The sequence below is a fragment of the Sphaeroforma arctica genome, assembly GCF_001186125.1.
Source record: "Sphaeroforma arctica JP610 unplaced genomic scaffold supercont1.897, whole genome shotgun sequence".
Classification (NCBI taxonomy): Eukaryota; class Ichthyosporea; order Ichthyophonida; genus Sphaeroforma; species Sphaeroforma arctica.
Window position 1 is genome coordinate 1 of NW_014039661.1, and position 21316 is coordinate 21316.

The 21316-nt window shown below is 42.6% G+C and overlaps 5 protein-coding genes across 5 annotated transcripts; 4 read left to right on the forward strand and 1 right to left on the reverse strand.

The window, feature by feature from the left end:
* Positions 1 to 5507: 5507 nt before the first annotated feature.
* On the reverse strand, positions 5508 to 6005 carry SARC_09148 (hypothetical protein; the record flags this gene model as incomplete). Its single annotated transcript, XM_014296841.1, has 1 exon — positions 5508 to 6005. One exon carries the CDS (start codon positions 6003 to 6005, stop codon positions 5508 to 5510), a length of 498 nt encoding a protein of 165 aa, XP_014152316.1.
* Positions 6006 to 8894: 2889 nt separating this feature from the next.
* On the forward strand, positions 8895 to 9529 carry SARC_09149 (hypothetical protein; the record flags this gene model as incomplete). The annotated part of the gene is made up of 2 exons (XM_014296842.1): positions 8895 to 9053; positions 9275 to 9529. 2 exons carry the CDS (start codon positions 8895 to 8897, stop codon positions 9527 to 9529), a joined length of 414 nt encoding a protein of 137 aa, XP_014152317.1.
* A 2835-nt stretch (positions 9530 to 12364) lies between these two features.
* Positions 12365 to 13240, forward strand: SARC_09150 (hypothetical protein; the record flags this gene model as incomplete). Its single annotated transcript, XM_014296843.1, has 1 exon — positions 12365 to 13240. The coding sequence occupies one exon, from the start codon at positions 12365 to 12367 to the stop codon at positions 13238 to 13240; it is 876 nt and encodes a 291-aa protein (XP_014152318.1).
* A 5752-nt stretch (positions 13241 to 18992) lies between these two features.
* Positions 18993 to 19178, forward strand: SARC_09151 (hypothetical protein; the record flags this gene model as incomplete). Its single annotated transcript, XM_014296844.1, has 1 exon — positions 18993 to 19178. The coding sequence occupies one exon, from the start codon at positions 18993 to 18995 to the stop codon at positions 19176 to 19178; it is 186 nt and encodes a 61-aa protein (XP_014152319.1).
* A 1687-nt stretch (positions 19179 to 20865) lies between these two features.
* SARC_09152 (hypothetical protein) lies at positions 20866 to 21177 on the forward strand (the record flags this gene model as incomplete). The annotated part of the gene is made up of 1 exon (XM_014296845.1): positions 20866 to 21177. The coding sequence occupies one exon, from the start codon at positions 20866 to 20868 to the stop codon at positions 21175 to 21177; it is 312 nt and encodes a 103-aa protein (XP_014152320.1).
* Between the last annotated feature and the right edge of the window lie 139 nt (positions 21178 to 21316).

Below are 21316 nucleotides of genomic sequence, written 5' to 3' on the forward strand. Positions count from 1 at the left end.
ATTGGTCCAACATCTGTGCAGCCTTCTTGGTACTAGCATATCAAAATACATATCCTGTTCAACACGTATATCAGAATGAACAAGTGTATCGTCTACAATCATACGAGTCGGCGTCAGCATCTCAACCATATACACTATATTTACAAACCATCAAGTTTTAAAGCCTGGTAGCACCAATGAAGTGACACCTTCCAAGCTGATGCTACCATCATATCACAGATAAATTAATCGCAAAATCGACATATATTGGTTCCTGGTAATGTCAACCAACCTTCAGGACTACAAACTGAAGTGCCGAAAAAGGATATATAAAATCTTTTAAAAAAAGCTACCTAAATTAATGTGGGTCTACAATGCGCACTGTAGCATTTTGTAGGGTGATTGATCTCGTATATCTTCGTATCTATTGAATCTTGTATTTTGAATTAAAATTCAAGCGCTTATGAATATTTGTACCTTTATTGATAGATCTATCAGGAATCAAGTATAATTCTCACATATGTTTCTTAAATTTTGTAATTCTCACACATTATTTTTAAAGTTAATGTTTACAGCTTCTGTCGTCTCTGTATACTCTGCGGTTGGCATACCTCGGCAAAACTTTATAGTCGCAAAGGTACTTGCAATAAAAAAAGACGGTGACCCACAAGAAGCATAATTCTCACGCGTGCATTTTGATTAAGAAACCTTCGGGTGCTGCCGGAAGCATCTGTAATTTTGACTTATGTTCCACATGATATTTCCCCCCTTTTGCTAATTGCTACCTGTCCAGGTGTTAGTTCCACTATCAGAACAGAATGAATATTTCGCATACACCTAAGTACTAGCCCGTGTGCATACATAAACATTTCCTACAACGCCGAAGTATTGCATATTCCTCATAGACATAGACAAACATACCCTTTGTACATATCATATATGGTATATAAACGTCGAGAGCCGCGTACATTTATTTGCTGTTCAGTTAGTTCAGGGCCGCCTAGTTCCTACACCTCATATCAATTGTCATCGGTAAGTAAACTCCAAAAAAAAAATCCGCTGTCATGTTCTGCAAACTCACATTCGCTTGTCTGAACAGAAATAATTGCAAGATATCGTTGCCGAAAGGTCAAGATCGACGGGGCAATGTAGATATTAGAGCTCGTAAATGGCTGTTTGAATCCCTCTCTAGCAGAGAAACAAATCACATCAGCTCTAGCCACTAGAGACATGAGTGGAAAAAAATACAACGCGCTCATCAACGCAAAGCATTTCCGTACCACCGACCTACACATGAAGCATAAACACAAAATGGTGCTCAAATGCACCCAAATTTATATCCAGTCCCTGCACTACCACATAGAGAACTACAATAAAAATGGGACTATCAGTTGAATAGAGTGTCCACAGTAAGAGAAGAGATAAGTGCACAATATACAAAGTGTCTGTGGTGATGATATCTCAAGTGTCGATGGTGTGTTTCTGCCAAGCGATGCAGATAGAGCAGTTTTGTCGTCTTGGTACACAACAGTGGGGAGAGGACAAAAGATAGAGCAGTAAAGTGCATCAGTGTGTCATCTTGGTGCACAATAGTGGGGAGAGGACAAAATTGTCCCGACGTGTACGCGCACGTGCGGCTACGTGTACGCGCACGTGCGGCTGATGATAAAAGACAAACTATATGTATACATAGGTATTACTTTCATGCATCTATGATTAATAGCAACGCAACACAGCGGGTACGTCTCGCACATGAAACTATACTAAAGCCATAAACAACATCAAACGAAAATTCTCTACGCGCATCTTTTCCGAAGGTAGCTCATCAGCTACCCCACACACATCTCCGGAAGAACGTAGAGTGCTAAATTCTATGGGAAGTCAGTTTAGTCCAGATCTAAATAGGCAAGGTTTTTGTCTAACTACTGTGCAACTCAACGACGTATTAACGCCTATTCAAGGCACCCATGCAAACGTACAACACAGCCAGGCACAATCAGCAGACGATATCACACCTATATCAAATACAGTAGATCCCGGTGAATATTTCATAAAAAATCATCGTTTTGCTTAGAGTAAACTGGTGAACCAGACCTTACTTGTGTATCGTTGCTTTTAAGTTGGTTAAACTACAACAACCGATTAGACCAACTGACACAATGATCACACAGGGCTAGGAAAGACTGTCAAGCGCAACTAAATGCAGAGAACGATGGGAAGGAAGAGTGTGTAGACCCTGATAGCAGTGGTGATAGCGATGTAGGTATATCACAACAAGGAAGAAATTTTAAATTGAGTAAATAGCATAAGTCCATCATATTTATGTGCGCATTTTGAAATAGTCGAGACAATCTTGACTCATTAGGCGCACATTTTAGGATAACAGATGACACCGCTAAACTAATCTACATATCAGCTTTGAGTCTTATATTCCAAAGTCGTCAGCCATTTCATACTGCTGAACGGTACGCTCAGTTTACACCTGAGTGTACAAGGTCAGCATTGCAGATACAGGATGGTATAGGAATAATGATAGGTGATGCGGTCGAACTACCAGCTGAGAGACCTGGGTGTGACGTCGACACGCAGTCTGTGTATTACAGTGAATATAAGAATTATCCAACATATAAACATAATGTTGTGAGTAATGGCGGCACTTGTCACATCATTAGTGCATACCCCGGATCAGCCACATACAATGAAAACTATGGACCCAAAATGATCGCCGGTGATGGCTCTACTTCAATGGTACCTATTTACGATAAAGGTCTGACCGACCGCTATGAGCTTGAAAAACTGGGTATGCTTGTATGTACACCGTCAGCAAAGTCAGTTTGCCTTTGATGCCAAAAGAAGTGAAAGTGTCAGGGATTTTGCCTAAGAGAGTATCAACATTGTAGGACCATAGAGGGACTCCGTAGTTACCGTGGATCTGGTGAATGAATAAAGTGTAACCCAAAATTGATTCCGTGGATTACGAAGCCCAGGTTGCAAGAGGTCTCGTCAATCTAAAGCTACTAATCACCGATTGGTGGACGACAAAGGACTAAAACAAAACAAAAGGGTCTTAGTTAGAACAGCAAGAAGCCGCAGACACCGAACTGATGAATTATTTCAACTTTATTGACGACAAGGACAATACGGATGTGATATTGTGCAGACATAATGTAGTGCAGACATAATGTAGTGCATAACTTTATTAAAGATTTTAAAGGTACTTCACTATCCACTACCCCTTGCCGTACATTACTGATAAGTTCTGTTGTCGACAAATTGAGTCTTTTAGCCTACACACACTCGGTCATACACTGACCGAACCCGTACTACAACACATACAATACATACAGAAGTTGACTGGTTCAAAGATCGAAGTACTGCTGACTAAAGGTACGTGCCATCTCTTAAAGAGATAATTATCCCATTAATAAACTCTATTCCGAACTCTCGAATTACCACTGATGACTATTCTGCAGGGAATTACTATAGCTTCAAAGGACTGTGTCATGGCAACTGTTCAAGACTTGAGAGACGAACCCGTACCTGGTCAGTATTTGGTAACGTTGAAGTCTAATGGTAGATACAAATGTTTTTGTTTTGTTTTGCGTTGTCAAGCACGTTAATAGCCAGACAGATTTACATTACTGTAGGCAGAATTGACATTAATGGACAGTTTATTTCATTCACTCTAGATATATCGGTTTGCGCATGCATACGTCGAGAAGCGTTGGGAATGCTATGTGTACACAGAGGCAAAACTCTGATGACACTAGCATTGGACAACTCCTGGGGGTATGATAAATTCAAAGAAAAGTACAACCTACAAAATGAGAAATGGTCTGTTGTAAGTCACTCGATTTTACTGGTTTCACCTATATGTATATATAAGATCCGATCCAATGAATGTATGTAAGCTTGAACACCGATACTCAATAGCTCAATGCTAGCTCACTGCTAAACAAATCCCACTATATTCCCACCATTGCTTTAAATCTTTTAAGTACAGCCCTGTATTTCATGTCAAGACATACTTGAAGCAGTATTCGGAGACTCTTCAAATTTCAAATGAACTCGATATCGAGAGCAAATTATGTCAGGTATCTCCTCCAAACAATCCTGGTCATCGAGAACGTAAAAAGGGTCGACATGCCAGTAATCGACGTGAATACAAGCACAAAGGAAAACCACGAATATGCAAAATTTGTTCTGCGAAATATCACACTGCCCAGACTTGTACATCGTAAGAACTCCGAAAATACTTGGCAAATCACAAAGTGACCGCTCTCGTCAGTGCGTACCCGTTGCCGGAAAGTAGTTACGGTGTACGTAAGCACTACAGAATAAAGAAGTAAATTAATTCGCATGTGAATAGCTTGTATATGAACTCTATAACAGGCTTATTATACCCGCCCCTCGAAATCCACTGTTTACTATATTCAAAAGCTGAATTTTACTAATCACTACCCCTAAAAAAAAATGGTAGGTTTTATGGATATGTCTACTAAGTGATCGCCATGAAAATATACTGCCGTAGTGGTAGGGGAGTGATTAGTGAAATCTACATGCCCACGGGGTAGTGTTTAGTGAATCCCCTCAAGACATCAATAAAAAAAACAATGTTAGTAATCATACTCATTAGTGGTTCCTATAGTAGAAGCACATGTTAAACGTATTTTATAAACGTACGAATGTTGAAACGCAATACGGTTATAAAACCTGGTATACGTTGAAACGCAATTGTAGATATTTGGAACTGCAAATTAACCAAATAATCTAATCGATTAGTTATAGATATCTTGATATGCAGTAAAACAAAACAAATAATCTAATATTAAATAGATATTTGAAATTATAATTGTATACAACAGAGGACGGAGACTCTGTTGATATTTCTTTGGTAATTTTTCTTTAACGACATGTATTCCACCAGAATATTGGGATATAATTTCTGAAGGGTCTCAGGTTAATTGACACTTGTTGACACATGTTATATTTCCGAGTACTCTCAACGCGAGATAGCCCACTGAGAAATGGGGCATGAAAATGATACCCTCTAGCAAGCCAACTAGATGTGCCCGTCCATGCCTTCAATGAGATGGAGAGCTAGGTACCAAGTGATGGGGTATAGGTGCAGACATTTAACTGCACTAACTTGTTGTTTTTTGATTAATTTTTATTTCTTCTTAAGTTGGACTTAGAGATATTTTAATAGTAATTGCGATTGGAGGATAGTTTCGAAGCGTGAAACGATAAGAGAATGAAATATCGTGCATCCAATGAAATGAAATCTGATCTTAGTTACTGACACCGAATAAATCTAGACCGAAGTAGTGAGTGATTAGAGCGGAGCATATAAACAATAGTCTCAGTCTAAGGTCACCTATTCTGTAGCTCATTACCAAGGGCTGAAGTTAATCTTAGATTACATTGTGCAAATTTACTTTGAAATCGTATTTTCTTTTACGTTAACTTATTAACATCGATAGTCAGCCTGGAAAGTCTGACTTTTACAATAGGTACAGAATCTCCTGTCAAAACCTGTTTATCTTGAGATTCCTCTCCTTCTTCTTATCCTTGTAAGTGCTGAGTTTTGCTGTGCGGTATGTCTTGTACAACTCTCGTTCCCCATCTCCCATCGGGGTCTTCCGAGTTTTTATATGATTCCTTCCCAGTGGATTGAATTTGGCGCGTGTAATAGTACATATGTAATTCTTACTCTTATCTAAGAACTGCTGTGCTATAACAATCGAATGTTGATTGGCGTTGAACTTTCTAGTCTTCGGTCTTGTCGACCACCTACATGCACCATTCCGCAGATACGCTCCAACGTTGCTCGGATGTTTACACATTTGGTGTGATTGTGACAAGGGCTGACCTTCAATGTTTTGGTCTTGCCCTTCGCCCTCGTCGGTAGTCATCTTCTTTATTCTAGCTAATGGCAGTAAACAATTACACTCCTCGATTGAAATAATGTACAAAGCTTCTGTAGTATTGTTCTTATCAGCCAATAGCACGCGCATCACGGCCATCTTTTCATGTCTGTAGGACCTACTGTACTGACTTGCGATTTGACGTACACTAGTTGTCGGTGTTTGCGATTTGAATCATCCCTTAGCGGCGCACAAACGTATTGCAGATTTATCACGTCTCGTTTTTCTTGTTCTTTAGCTTGGCGCAAAGTATCACATGGGCAGATCCCCCCAAATAAGTTTTGATGACTGCGTTAGATACTACATATCGATCCTTAGCATCACAATAATCTATGAACTTCAGGTTTTTACATGTATCCTTAATAGCATCCCATGATAAACGCTTGAGTATACACATTAAGGTATATAAATTCTGCGCAAGAAACTCCAGTATAACATTCTTAGTGGTGAAGCGGGCAAGACGAAGCAAGACTCTATCAAAACCGTACGCTATTACAGCCTTCAAAATGAGCTTACACTCTGCTTTGAGTTGTTGTTCTGGGTCAACATTCTCGAATGCGAGAAGTACATCTCTTATGCGTGAAGTTCTAGCTTTGCGACGTTAGAATACAATTACTGCACCAGATCTCCACTCAACATCACAAATGATCTTATCACAGCCGAGAACAAAATATCCTGTATCATATAATAGTATATAGTCAACGGGGTTTTTAATTTGGAGAGCAAGCAGTTGCTGCTCCGCTTCCATTGGGGCTACCATGAATTCAATATCCTTATCACGACACAACAACATCAAATGTTCTGCATATGCAATATTATAATAAGCTACGGCTGCTTTACACTGCTTCTTTTCATCGAAAGTTTTGTCCTTATGCTTCCACTGCAGAAGCAATAATATATAGTATTGATTAATATTAACCACATAATAATGTAGTGAGACCAATAAACGATCACGTAATAAGTATTATATACCTTAATATAGTCGTCGATAGATTGCATTGCCAAATTCCTTCTAGCTTCTCGCTTTCGTTTGCGAGTTTGTCTCTCACTCGGTAGCCATCAAAGACAATGAACAATTGTTTGAGTGTTCCAAACCCGTACGACATTGTATTGAAGCCCATGCATCAAGTAGAAACGGTTAAAATTTATTATCCATCACGATGTCTACCGTTTTGCAAACGCATGAATAAGGGCGACAATAACGACGACAACCCTAGCACCCCCATCGTGTCTTATGATGCATAATGTAGTATGAAGGAGCATGCACACCTATATACCTATGTATAGATGGTCTGATAAGATTAATAGTCAAATTTATTATACAAAATGACAATAAAATACAGCACATGCCAAAACATAATGTTCGGTACAAACCAAAATTCAGATACTAAATTACTATATAAAAAATGAGCGGTAATCTATTCCGACTCTTGCGTAATAACGTTGTACATGTTCCGCCTCCTACGTGATAATGCTCTACATATTCCGATTTCTACGAAATAATGTTATCCAACTCAACACCACTCAGGGCGACTATGCAACACGCTCGAAGCTGCAGCTGCTCACCGACTCTCAAGTGCTCACGCAAAGTTCAATGCGCGGTAAGTCACAGGGTTGCTCGCCTCTGAGTAAGAATATACAGAGTGCTCGCCCGCATTCTCAGCATTTCAATAAACACACAATACGCTCGAAGCTGCGATTAATAACCAGGCTCACACAAAGTTCAATGCGTCGTATCCTAAGGATTGCTCGTCACTGATTGCCAGAATAAGTGACGATTGGTATCCCACCAATACGATTCATCTGTACACACTATATAGAGCCATTCACCAATAAAACCTGGTACATTAACGAAAATAAAGTCTTCACCAACAAATCGATGAGGCACAAACGACCCATAGAGCTTTGTACCAAGAGTCACCGGGCCTGTGTCAGGAAAATTGCCATTTGCCCCCACTTGGCTTTGACCGCAACACTATCCACTATCCAGAGGGCCGTGTAGCCTTCTGATTTCTGAATATTGAACAGACTTTAATCATCTTTTTAAAAGTCTCGCCCTTTTGCACTGACGAGTGCTATTGGAACTAGAAACTGTCAACATAATTGATTAAGTTTACTATTGAATATAGTTGTATATTTGTAGGATAATAAACGGAGTAAAAATTGTGTTCACGATTATTGACCACATGTGATTATGCTCAGTAACCGAAAAACCTAGTTTAGGGTTTAAACCCAGATAGTCAGGTTTAACCTGTCCCAGTAATGATTTTCGTGTTATCGGGAAGTGGAAATCTTGAGGGGAAAGTATTTGTTGTGTAAAATACTCGTGGAGACACTTGGTAAGAAGGTCAGCGGGGTTCTCGTGCGTAGAGATGTAGCTATTGTTAATGATGCCCTGGTGGGCACAGTCGCGTATGTAGTGGGCTCGGACCTCGATGTGTTTGAGGCCTTTGGCGGTGCCCGTACCAAAAGCGACTTCAATAGCCAATTGATTGTCGACATGGAGATGAGTCGGATGGAGAACTGTGTGCCCGCAAGCATTGAGTATATTACGGACCCATGCAATATCACGCGTGGCCTCAGATGCCGCAATATATTCGGCCTCTGTGGAACTTATACTGACAGTCCTTTTTTTTTTTGACTTCGCCAGTGGACGGGCGTGTTGTTCAGAGTGATGAGGGTGCCAGTATGTGATTTCCGGGTGAGTGGGCAAGAGCCCCAGTATGAATCGGTATACGTTGTGAGGTGATGGCTGATGTCGAGCTTATCGGGGGCGGATGTGTAGCGTAGAGCAAATGTTTTAATAGTGACGAGATAGTGTAAAATGCGGGTCAGCGCATCGTAGTGAGGAATCAGGGGGGCTACACTGAAGAGAAGTGGCATAGGGGACGGAACGAAGTTAGAGGTAGGTGTGTGGGGGGGTCGGCTATACCGGTGGAGTGAGTGAGAGGGATTGAAGTAGGCGGTGAGGGAATTGTCGAGAGTGGTATGGGAGTTGGTAGGGGAGGAATGGTGGGGGTGGGGAGTGGGAGAGGGTCAGGGAGAGGAGGCACGACAGCAAGGAGTGGTATAGGGGTGGGGTCTGGAGGAATTGGAGTGGGAGGTGGTTGTCCGGGCGCAGGTGTTGAAGGGAGGGCCGAGGTAGTGGTATGGTGGTGGGGACCGGAGGAATTGGGGAAATATAACGAATCTCGACGGCGATGTGATGACTAGCTGTTGCCCAGTCGCTGGGAATTTCCCATATAGATGGGGTAGAATCTCGTGTGGCATTGGGGGCGTTCCTTTGTAAAAATTTGGACGTCATGGCTATGGATAATCATCTGGGTCGAAAAACTCTGAATTGTGAACGTGTAATCGGTGCCATTTAGGACCTGGCCGCGGAGAACCCAAAGCCACATGGCGGGGCATACTTGTGTTTGGGGTATGTAGTTGAAGCCTTTGTATATTTTAAATGCAACGACACAACCAGAACGCGTATGAGGGTACGTAGCGGCCGATTGTCTATGCCATATACGATGCGGAGTGAACAGTTTGGCATTCTTGGGAGGGGTACGATTCCGAAGGGTGTCAGCGAATGTTTTGGCGAAGCCCCAGAGAACAAGGGGCATACCAGCATCAAGTAAGAGGCATCAAACCAAGGTATTGAGGGTAGAGTGTTGGCGTTCGACCGCTGCGTTCATTTGGGGGGTGTTTGGTGGCGTAACACGGAGTGCCATATTCTGCGAGGTAAGATGATTGCGAAGGTTCTCGCTCTGGAGAGCAAAGTTTCCATCGGACGTGAGGGTGTGGGGTTTCCAGTGCCTCGGTATGTGTGTTAGAAGTTCGCCCACCTGCTGTTCCAACGACATTTTGTTGGGCAGGTTTTTGTGGATGCCGAATGTAGATACAGCGTCGACCATGTTTAATGCATAAATATTGCCATCGCGATCATGGGGGATGGGACCCTGAAGGTCGATGTGCAGCTTTTCGCCAGGGCCATAGATAGTATCTGTTGACTCACGGGCTACTCCCTTCGCGTGCATTTTAGGCTGGTTTTGCCAACTTTCTGAAATTGTGAAAATAGCCTTTTGGATCGAGTAAAACACCTTACTCCGGCAACTAAATTGTGTATTTCATATCCTCGTGCTGAAATTATGAAATGTATTTGAAATTCTGGAAAATTTTCAGGACAATTTGAAACTTGATATTCGTTCAGATTGTCCCTTTTGGCAAGTTCAAATTACAAGACTGCACCTCCAAGAAATTCTACTCAAAATTCGAAATCCGAAATTTTCCTCTAATAAGTGAAAACGAGGGTCAGACAACGTTTTCACTTGGATAAGAGAAATAGACTGTTCTATTTTAAAATCTACTCTGGCTTTTTTTTAGCGCACTTTTGAAATTACAGTATGTCACATTTTTATGTATGGCGTTTGTCAACTGGACAATAGACTTTTTGAGGAAATTCTGGGCTGCCCTACAGCCATAATTTGTTGGACTGGCTATAAAAATTTCAATACAGTACTGGAAAAGAAACTATCCGAAATACAGTCCATAATTCCAAAAACAATAGTTTCCTCAGAGTTTTATAAAGTTGGCAAAACAGGCCTTAGCTTCGATGCAGGTGGGACAATGTTTTTCGAACTTGGGGTTGGCCCGGGCAGCATAATGGCCGCTGTAAGTGCACTGGAGTCGCGAACAGCAGTATGAAGGGGACCGATAAGAGCTACGATCGTGTAGAGCCAAGACGGACGGCCGACAACAGTAGTTCCGTGTCGGAGAAAGGGAGAGTACGTGTTACGTATGATGAAGGGGTCTGATTGAAAACGTGAGCTGACCGCCGTCCACCATTTGGCGCATGGTCGGAGGGGAATGACGATGGCCGTGGTTGCCCCGACCTTAGTAACAGCGTGGGTCATTTCGTAGATGTCGTTCCATATGGGGTTGCCATAGGCTTACTCGGGAAGGAAATTCACTTGCCGCCAGTCATTATCAACGCCGCCGCCTTCAGGGCCTGCGTAGCGAGGTACCTGTGTAAAAGCCGGGCCCCCACATTAGAATCTTGTAATATAAACGGACACTTAAAAGTACGTAAACTTAGTTTTCCCTAAATGGGTTTTAACAGTTTTATTATATATATATATATATATATATATATGAATATATAAAGACAATCCAATTTGTTCAGTTAAGTAAATTTAAATGATTGTGAGGCCGACCACCTTTTCCATTTTACATATCAGATATTTGGACAAGGCCATTAAAAGCCCCCAGTAAAATACCAAATATAAGATTTGGACTAGTTCTATTAATAGAACTATATTTACTTTCCAAATCTATTTATATCTGAATACTTCGGTAGCGAGATGGCTCAACCGAACATAGGTTTCTAAGGACTATTAGCGTTGCTTAGTTTATCCTCTGTTCAGCCAACCAGATGTGCCAGTCTGATGCAGGCTAGTCGGTAATTCTTGATAAGTGGCAAGTTATTGGTTAGTACAATAACTATGGACTTCGAGAGTTTTTTTTTTCTATTTTTTTTCTAAAGATAGGATTTTATGAGTCTCTCGGATTCGCCCCAACGAAACATATCATAGTTTCTACTAGAGCGACGACGAAACACTAAATAAAATCCCTTCGGCGAAAACAGTACTGAGAGGTATATATATATTGGCAATGTCTCAGCCTCACAATCCCTCAGAGTATTGCTGTCTTCACGAGGCTTACCTTAATTTATTAAAAGACTCACTTCAATTATTTACTTTGAAATTTTATTATACTTAGACCTAATCTAAGCGTTTAATTACTCTAAGGCGTTAATATCGCCTTGATAGACCGGAACTTACACATTTTAAAGTTAGCAAAGGTATTAACTACTTAGACTACTTAAACGTAAAGGTAGATAACTACCTCAATTTTTTTCCTAAACGCAGTCATTTAAGTTAAGTATTATGACTAAGAAAGACAATACACCTGCAAAGAAACGCAAGGCCGAACGTAAGAAGATGGAGAGAGAAGCTGCAAGTGCCGCCGCTGCTGCCGATGCGTTTAACCGCACCGTAGCCGAAGCACTTGTCTCTGGCAATAACAGTCTGGACAATGCTTCGGATAAGGATGCAGCCACTCCGATTACGGAGACTACCCTTGCAGAAAGAGCCCGAGGGCCAACTATTGCCTCAACTTAGAAGCTCGCATTTCGGAAGCCAAGAAGTGAGACAAGGGACACATCTCAAGACGCCCCATCTAATCCTTCTGATGAAACTCAGAAAGAAAAGTCCCCAATTATAGGGGACAAAGACGAGTCTCAGAAGGTACCTACACCGGAACCAGAAGAGGAGGCAAGCTCAAGTGGCAAACCCGAATCTACGTCCGAGACCACTGAGCTAACGAGCATAAGTAGGTTAACAACTGAAAACACTGATCTTTAGAATCAGTTAGCCGCTTTTATGAAAGGCTTGTCTGTTGAACATGTAGATCGAATGTATGGAACGGAAAAACAAGCAAAGCGCTTACGCGAGCATGTTTCTCCAGACACTACTAAAGATCTACAGCAGTGGACGGAACGTCAGCAGTCAATGACGCCCGAAAAGCGTAAGGATTTGATTGCAAAACCTGTGGCAGTTGACCCAGATGCGCCCAGCATATCTATACCTTACGAGGAACTACCACCCGAAGTCCAGGTATTTTACACTCCTGTTCCTTCGCCCGGCCATGAGTCACCTGTTATTGAGGGTATTATAGACCCAGAGGCAGGTAAAAGGACTCCACCACCTTTACCCAACTGGGGAGACCGTTCACGTCAGAGACCAGTTAAAACTGGGTATGTCATCCAGACGCATGAATCACTCAAGATAATAATACCAACGACTATCCAAGGAACAGTGCACCGAAAGGTCTCTACCATGGACTTTACACGGGGCAATAAACCCCCGCGTAAGCGAATTAACGAAGTCAAGTTTAATCGCTTCGATCGAACTGCTTTGCATCAACCCGCAGAGGATTTCCATTCTGATGAAGTGACGGAACTTAAAAACTCGGTCGACGACTACATGATCAAAATGGACATTGCTCATGACCAGAAGAATGAAGCAGACATAACATATTATGCTAATAGGATCGCGAATCAACAGAAGCGCATCGACCAACTACTTCAGGCCCAACGTGGACAAGACCACCGGGATAACCAGAAGTACAAGGGGCAGATCAGTCGACTTAAGTCGAACTGGGATGCTAGCAGCAAGCAGGTCGAGTTTATTAATAATCACGACCTCGACACGCTAACCCATACGCTAAATGCGCTTACGGTTATGCTGGAGACGATCGATATCGCTCCCCAGCAGTGGATTTCTGCATGAATGCAGTCATTCGACCCAACAGGAACAAGTTACTTGATCCTGCAGCGCCACCAACACGAGCTAGACGCCTGTGACGCTGTGTGTTGGTTAGTCACATCCTCATTAAGCAAGGACATGCGCAGTCCAGGACTGAGTTCAATCTTAACTGAACCAGTTGAAAATACTCCTATTCAGAGCTACATTCTGGAACTCTATGCTTACCTTAAACGTCCAGATATAACAAAGGACAAGGCTCAGCGATGGTACGAGTTCCTGACAATGCATGTTTTCTGTAAGAACATAGGGAACAACGACCGTGAAAATATGAACACCGAGTTGCGACGTAAGTACGCAACTGAGGCTCGAGACATGGGACATGAAACAAAGTTTTATCTATCCCGACTTACGTGGGAACAGTTTTACGATACTGTATCCACCCTTTACCCCGCTCACCGAGTAACGAGGAAAGGCGGTAAATAAGAAATCGCGTGAACTCCCTGATCAAGGATATCTCTCACGACAGACGTCGGATGATATGCCTCATCAGACCCGTCCGAACCAGACACGCACTCGCGACTCTACTCAGTCAACACGACCCAATAAGGGGGTACGCGCGGAGACGAAGGACAAGGAACCTTCATATATGGAAGCTAAGAAATGCGCCGACGCGCAGTGTGGGTATGACATGTACCAATCAACCCCTAACGGTTATTGGAATGGAAGACATGCACTCAACTGTACACACTTCCTTACGAAGTGTGACAAGTGTGAAAAGACCAATGGTTATCATGCCAAGTCTTGTGACAAGAAGCCCGACAGTAAGTTGGAGTGAAAGTGCTACCAGGTACAATCGTTGCAAAGAAAATACAACGACTCCTTAGATGAGCGTGTAATAATCTCTGTATATTGCAACTGAAATAAAGTCCTTGCATTGATTGATCCTGGTTCAGAAATTTCATGTATATCCGACCGCTTTGCATTAATGAAAGACATTGAAAGGCGAACTCAAACCACTCACCTTATTTTAGCAGATGATAAACTCCTAAGTGTGATACCACAGATGTTAAAATCTCCCCGGCCGATGATAGAAATATCACTACTCAAGCTGTTATCGTTAAGATGTCACAGAAGCATGACATTATAGTCGGAATGAGCGATTTGCTCACGTTAGGGATAACCGTAACTGGCTTACCTAACAACATAGATCCATTAAAGGATCAATCAGACGATAATCATCTGAAACCATATACACCACCATCGGACACAGTCAAGGAATTAATTCCTGGCTTTGATAAGATAATGGATCTTATATTAGTAAATAAGAAGATAAAAATAACTGACTGGGCGAAATTCCGCTTTAACGACAGATACGTCAGCCTTGACTTAACCAAGGTAGATTTTGCTAAGCTCAAATGCTCTTCAAGAAACTATGTTTCTTGGAGACATGAGGCTGTAGTGAATGAACAAGTTGAGAAATGGATAGTCGATGGGGTAATCGAAATCAATTACCAACAAACGCCAGTAAACTTAGCACTACTGGCAGTTGATCAACACAACTTTGACGGAACATTAAAGGAAGTCAGAGTATGTCTAGACATGAGTCCAATAAATAAATTATTGCCGACTCATAGTTTTTATTTCCCTCGTATAAACGAGTTACTGAAACGAATGGAAGATGCTACGGTGTTTACAACCATAGACCTGACACAGAGGTATCATCAACTGCAAATTTATAAACCCCATCGTAAGTACTTCAGTTTAACTTGGAAAGGTAAACCATACCGGTTTAGAGGAGCACCTTTCGGGTTACACTCTTTACCAGCATTCTTCCAAAAAGTAATGTAAGAAATGTTTGCAGACATACCTAATGTGCAAGTCTACATAGATGACATAGTCATCATTTCGAAAACTAAGGGCGAACACGCCGCATTAGTCAGAAGAGTCCTTCAGCGACTCAACGAACGAAACTTCAAGATTAACGAGAAGAATTGTCACTTCGCCATGAGCGAAATACAGCTCTTAGGCTATCGCATATCGGGGGAAGGTATAAAATCGACCTAGGTAAGGTGGAACACCTGTTAGATTGGCGAACAACAACTACAGAAAGAGATGTAAATAGTGTGTGTGGATATGTAAACTTCTTCTCTGATGGAGTACCACACTTAGCTGATTATCTTAAACCCTTTGGACACTTAAGATGTCCAAAAGGTAAACTAGGAGACTTGTGGACCAAAGAGTGTGATGACGCATTTAAGGCGCTCAAGCACACAGTCCAACAAGCCCCTATAGTACAAAGACCAGTCGATGGCGTGCCGTTTGAAATAGCAACGGATGCACCAGACTTCGCGCTCGGAGGAGTATTGTACCAGGTTATAGATAATAAGCCTAGGTATATACAATTCTTTAGCCGAGCAGTGAACGCATCACAGTTAAATTATTCAACTGTGAAGCAAGAGCTACTTGTCACAGTAGCAGCTCTTCCGTGATTACGTATACGGAACAGCGTTTACGCTAATGTGTGATCAGAAATCCCTTCAGTATATGAAGAAGATGAAGCTAGACTCTCAATTATTGAGCCGATGGCATGATACGATATCAAAGTTTCATTTTGACATCAAACATTTACCAGAGATACATAACCACTTACTGGATATGTTATCACGCTTCGTACCGGACTTTAATAAACCCGTACGAGAGTTACTAGCCACGGACTGGAAATGTAACCCCAGGTGGTTTGAATTGGATCAAAATTAATCTGGGTCACATACCATAGATATGTTTGCTGCACATCATAATGCACAACTATCGAATTACTGGACTTTAAATCATCCTTTGAGAGACGCCTTTCAAATAGACCTCTCCAAACATAATGCGTGGGCTAATCCACCATGGCAGTCAATTGGCCAGCTATTAAATTATGTTCATATACATAAAGCTACCATCACAATGTGTTGCCCATTACGGAGTAAAGATCCATGGCTCAATAAATTAATAAACATGATACAATGCGAGCCAATATATTTAGATAGGGAAGTAGATACTTTCCTATATCAGGGTACCCGAGACATCCAGAAGACGCCCTAGAGACATACTATAATATGTCGTATAGGTCCCATTGGAACAACCAAATGGACCCCTTCTGAGACCTTCCTTAACAAGGTCAAAGAATCAGAGATTCCACTCTCTACCCAATTGAACGTTATGCAGTTCAAAGGCAACACAGCACTTGAAGTTTGTGCACAAGAAAAAAATCTACTAATGACACTACTGTTTAGAAGCGTCAGTCTCTAGCTAGGACTTTGTTTAATAACATAAAGTCCAAGCCCGAGGTCTTTCAAACCCTATTTCTAAAGGGACTAATGAAAGACAATCCTGAAGCGTATACACATATAATGCGACTATTTAATAAGCCAGGTGTATCAAACGCACATGAGCGCACTCATGACACTCATGCGAAAGCAGGACAGGAGTCTGGAAACACTACAAACTTAGAGACCACGCAAGTGGATTCTCAACACCCTACCTTTATTCTGGAGGAGCAGAATGATGAAAACATTCTTACTTGGCTGACGCAAAACCATAAGCTGAAGCACCAGAACGTAGTAGACGCACTTAAAGATGCAAAGCGAAATGAGATCGCGCACCCTATACTGGCAACTTTAGTTGGCAGAGTATATCAGTCATGTACAGACTGTGATCTCAATCAGATCAAGCGCCATGGGTTTGCTCCGCTTAAGAGTGTGACTGAAGATGTTACATGGCGAAGGGTCATCATTGATCTGGTTGACCTGCCTACGTCCGAACACACAGGTGACCGTTACGTATGACACTTCTTTGATGTCGCGTCACGGTATAACTTGCTCTATCCTTTAAAGGACAAGAGTACGCAGACCGTAGCAGAATTATGTTGCCAAGTCTTTGCTGACCACGGATGGCCAGGTATTATGTGCACTGATAACGGTAGTGTGTTATGCGATGACGTAATGGAATCGCTAGTACTCATGTCAGGCATATGCCATAAGAGAGGTGTGCCATATAAGCCGCAAACGCAAGACGCGAATGAAACGCGCCATAGAAGACTTAAGTTCTTCTTGCGTACTGCATTAACAGATGATGCAGATGATTGGCCGTACCACCTTAAGTTGGTACAAACACAGATGAACGAGTGTGCTGATCCGGATACAGGAACTACACTCGCTCACTATTTTCGTGGCAGACATAGTGAGTTACAAATACCCTTTAAAAAGGACGAACCTGATCACCATGAGTTGCCATGGTTAGAGAAGGTACAACGCATACACAACGTTGTATATCCTTGCTTGCGAGAGACACTTAATGTGGCCTTAATAAAAAGGCAAAATAGATGGAATGCTACCAAGAAGATAGCAGAGTATCAGGTGGGAGACAGAGTTAACATCCGTCAACGTAATTCCGATGCTACTGTACTAGCATCGAAATGGATAGGACCATATGTAATCTCTGTAACTGACATCAAAAGTGGAACCTATGAGGTTAATAACCCTGACGGTTCTAGTGCTCTAAATATAGACACTAGTCGAATTCCGATTACTGAGAATATCCTCGCAAGAAGACATGATTCTACTGCACCCCTTGTCCACTCCGAATTCCAAGATAAAAAACATGGAGAACGGATAAAGGAGGATATACATATTATCGTACACGCTTTATATACGGTACAATCGCTGAAATAACTTCAGACGCTTTTGACAATAAGGACTATTTAAAGGCCTTTAACAGAAAATGGCGTAAACGCCTACATACGTCACAGGCTGAAAAAGATAGCATGTTTCCATCATCTGAAGGCACCGAAGTTAAAACTTACTAGCCAACAGCATTTATTCCGAGCTCTACTGCTCATCCTTCGTATGTTCCAAAAACATTGAAGCGTAAGAAACGTCCAGTCGACCACCATGGACCTACTGGACCTAAGTCCAAAACTCACAGGGCAACCGAGAACGCTTAACTTCTCCGCCTGAGAAACATTAACTATACGTTATGCTACTTAATGATTTCGACCCGTTTTCCTTTCCCCTTTTTTTGACCCGTAATCAGCTTGAGTGAGCAACTTGCTTTTCTTGGGTCTCAAAGCTGGGTGGGGGCTGTGTAAAAGCCGGGCCTCCACATTAGAATCTTGTAATATAAACGTACTCTTAAAAGTACGTAAACTTAGTTTTCCTTCAATAGTTTTTAACAGTTTGAATAATTAAATACCTTTTCCATTTTACATATCAGATATTTGGACAAGGCCATTAAAAGCCCCCAGTAAAATACCAAATATAAGATTTGGACTAGTTCTATTAATAGAACTATATTTACTTTCCAAATCTATTTATATCTGAATACTTCGGTAGCGAGATGGCTCAACCGAACATATGTTTCTAAGGACTGTTAGCGTTGCTTAGTTTATCCTCCGTTCAGCCAACCAGATGTGCCAGTCTGATGAAGGCTAGTCGGTAATTCTTGATAAGGGGCAAGTTATTGGTTAATACAATAACTATGGACATCAAGAGTATTTTCCTTAAAGATAGGATTTCATGAGTCTCTCGGTTTCGGACCACGCCAAATTTGTCCTCTGGAATTTTAACACAAACTAGGTTTTTCTTCATGACTCATCACTTTATGGTTCACGGCGATGTGAACTATTCTTCACCCACAATTTTCACTTAGTCTTCTGAACTACTTATATTGTAGCATAATACCAATAAACAGACTACTCAGTTCTTTTCCCAAAGTTTATACGTTCCAATAGGTTATGGGCTATTATAATACGGACGAAGACTTTGTCTTAGAGCGTGAACACCACTCCACCACGCTTCTCATCGACGACGACGATGGATACGCCACTCCGGACCAAGACCGCCACCCCACCTACCACCATGATTCCACCCCACCCCGTGCCCCTGATACCCCATATCGGCCTCCATTCCCTGAGGCATAACCCCTCGCGCGATCTACTTTCGTCCCCCTATTTCCCCCCAGTAGTCCCCCTAAGTCCACATCTCACGACATCATGCTCACTACTAAAGATTCTCCACACCGCTGGACTTGGACTATTCTTTCTGTCTCTGGTAATCCATTCAATACCTGGAAAACAGATATCTACCTTGCTGCTGCCACCGAGTATATTATTGATCTCCGCCCGCTACTTGTTTATGATGACCTTGTCCATTCAGAAGCATCTACCAATACCTTTATCGCATCTCACAAGGAATCTGGAACATAGCAACGTGCAACCCAGGTTATACTTCGATCGCTTTCCGCCGAACTCGGCACTTCCCCCGATAACTCTACGTTTCTGAACCATCCATGGAAACTCTTGGAGACCATCATTAGCCGATTTCAACATAATTCTGCTAAAGAGCGTAAGAACATCAACCATGCCTATCTTCGCCGGTTTAAACGTCGCAATGACGAAGCCCTCCGTGAATGGGCCTATCGTTGTGAAGTTCTCTTCTGCCAGGCTGATAAACAGGGCACCCGTTTTTCTACCGAATTTCAACAGAATCTGTCTCTTTCTGACCTACCTGACAGCTACCAGGAACAAGTAAAGGGTTATATACTTGGTCTCACCACATCCCGGACCCTAATCACTATCCAACGCTTGTGCCTGTATATTGAGAAATGGGAAATTCTCAACAATATTACCACCCCTCGCGTCAATCGCGCCACCACTCCGGCGCCTCTCACATTGAATGGTACCATCGCAGCTAAGTGCCTGGGTGCCCTTACTGCCAACACCACAACACCAGCACCCCGTAAGTTTCAGTGCTATGTCTGCTGGTCTGACAAACATCATAGCGGTCGCTGTACAGTTGCATGTGGCAAGTGTGGTATTAAGACTCACACTGCACGTGAATGTACCACTACACCACTAACTTGTACCAACTGCTCACACTTTAACCACTTGGCACTTGTATGTAGCAAGAGAAGCAATAAAGCAAATTTTCCCTACTCCAACCACCCCCAATCTACCTCCCCACATACCACCACCACCGCCCGCATATCTAAGATACATACTATCAAACGATGTACACCCAAGTATCAAGACACATTACCTATCGATGGCGGAGCAACTGTTAACTACTTAAATGACAAATTAAGCAATCGTGTAACACGTCGAACAAGGTTCATATTATTTATTACTGGCCGATGAATCTTCCACAATTATTACTAAACGAGGTTCACTCCTCAATTTGGGTATCGCCTACGTCAGCCCCACTCCAATTCAACAACTGGTATCTCAGAACATGATCCCAAGACAATGGACACACCCTCGTCTTTCCACAGGATATCAACCAGTGCATCCTTTCTAGAGGCAACCACTCAATCACGATCCGTCGTTCTCGGGGAGGATATCATGTTACCTTTGATCAACTGGCGGCATTCAACACCCCCCAAGATACCGTCTGCACAATTCGCTCTCCGGCAGCACCAACTACTCCACCGTTGACCACTCCCCATGAACGCCCTCCCGCCCCCCCCCCCCCCACCCCAACTACCTTCGATCCCCCCATTCCGATTACACCCGCCGCACCTACCTTCCCACCAGTCCCAACCCCGTTACGGTGGCGTCCATCGCACCATATTCATTAGTATCTACGACTCCAGCATCCGCTACCACCACCATGACCTATGACGAGTTTCACGCTAACTCTGGTCACCTCAGTCGTATGGCCACACTCCGCCTGGCCAAACGTCACAACATTGCCCTCACCTACCCTCCTAAGCCGTCTGTTCAGACTAATGCCTGGCAACTCAATCCTACTGAATGGCGGCCTGCGCTTCTAAAAGTGATACACATCTTCGATACTACGCGAGCCCAGACGGTTCCGGCCTCTATACTGATTGGCGTGACATCGATTTCCTTTTTGAATCTGCATATACCAATCCTAAGTGGGAGGACCTCTACGAAATTACTCACCATATCACGAAGGTAGGCGCTACAGCCTCTATCGTCGCCCCTCTCCGACCTTGTGCATAATGACACTCTCGTTGCCGATGGAGATTCTGACCTACAAAGTGACATTCTCACCACTCACCTTGCTTCTAAGGGTATTGAACTTCGGTTCCCCCCCC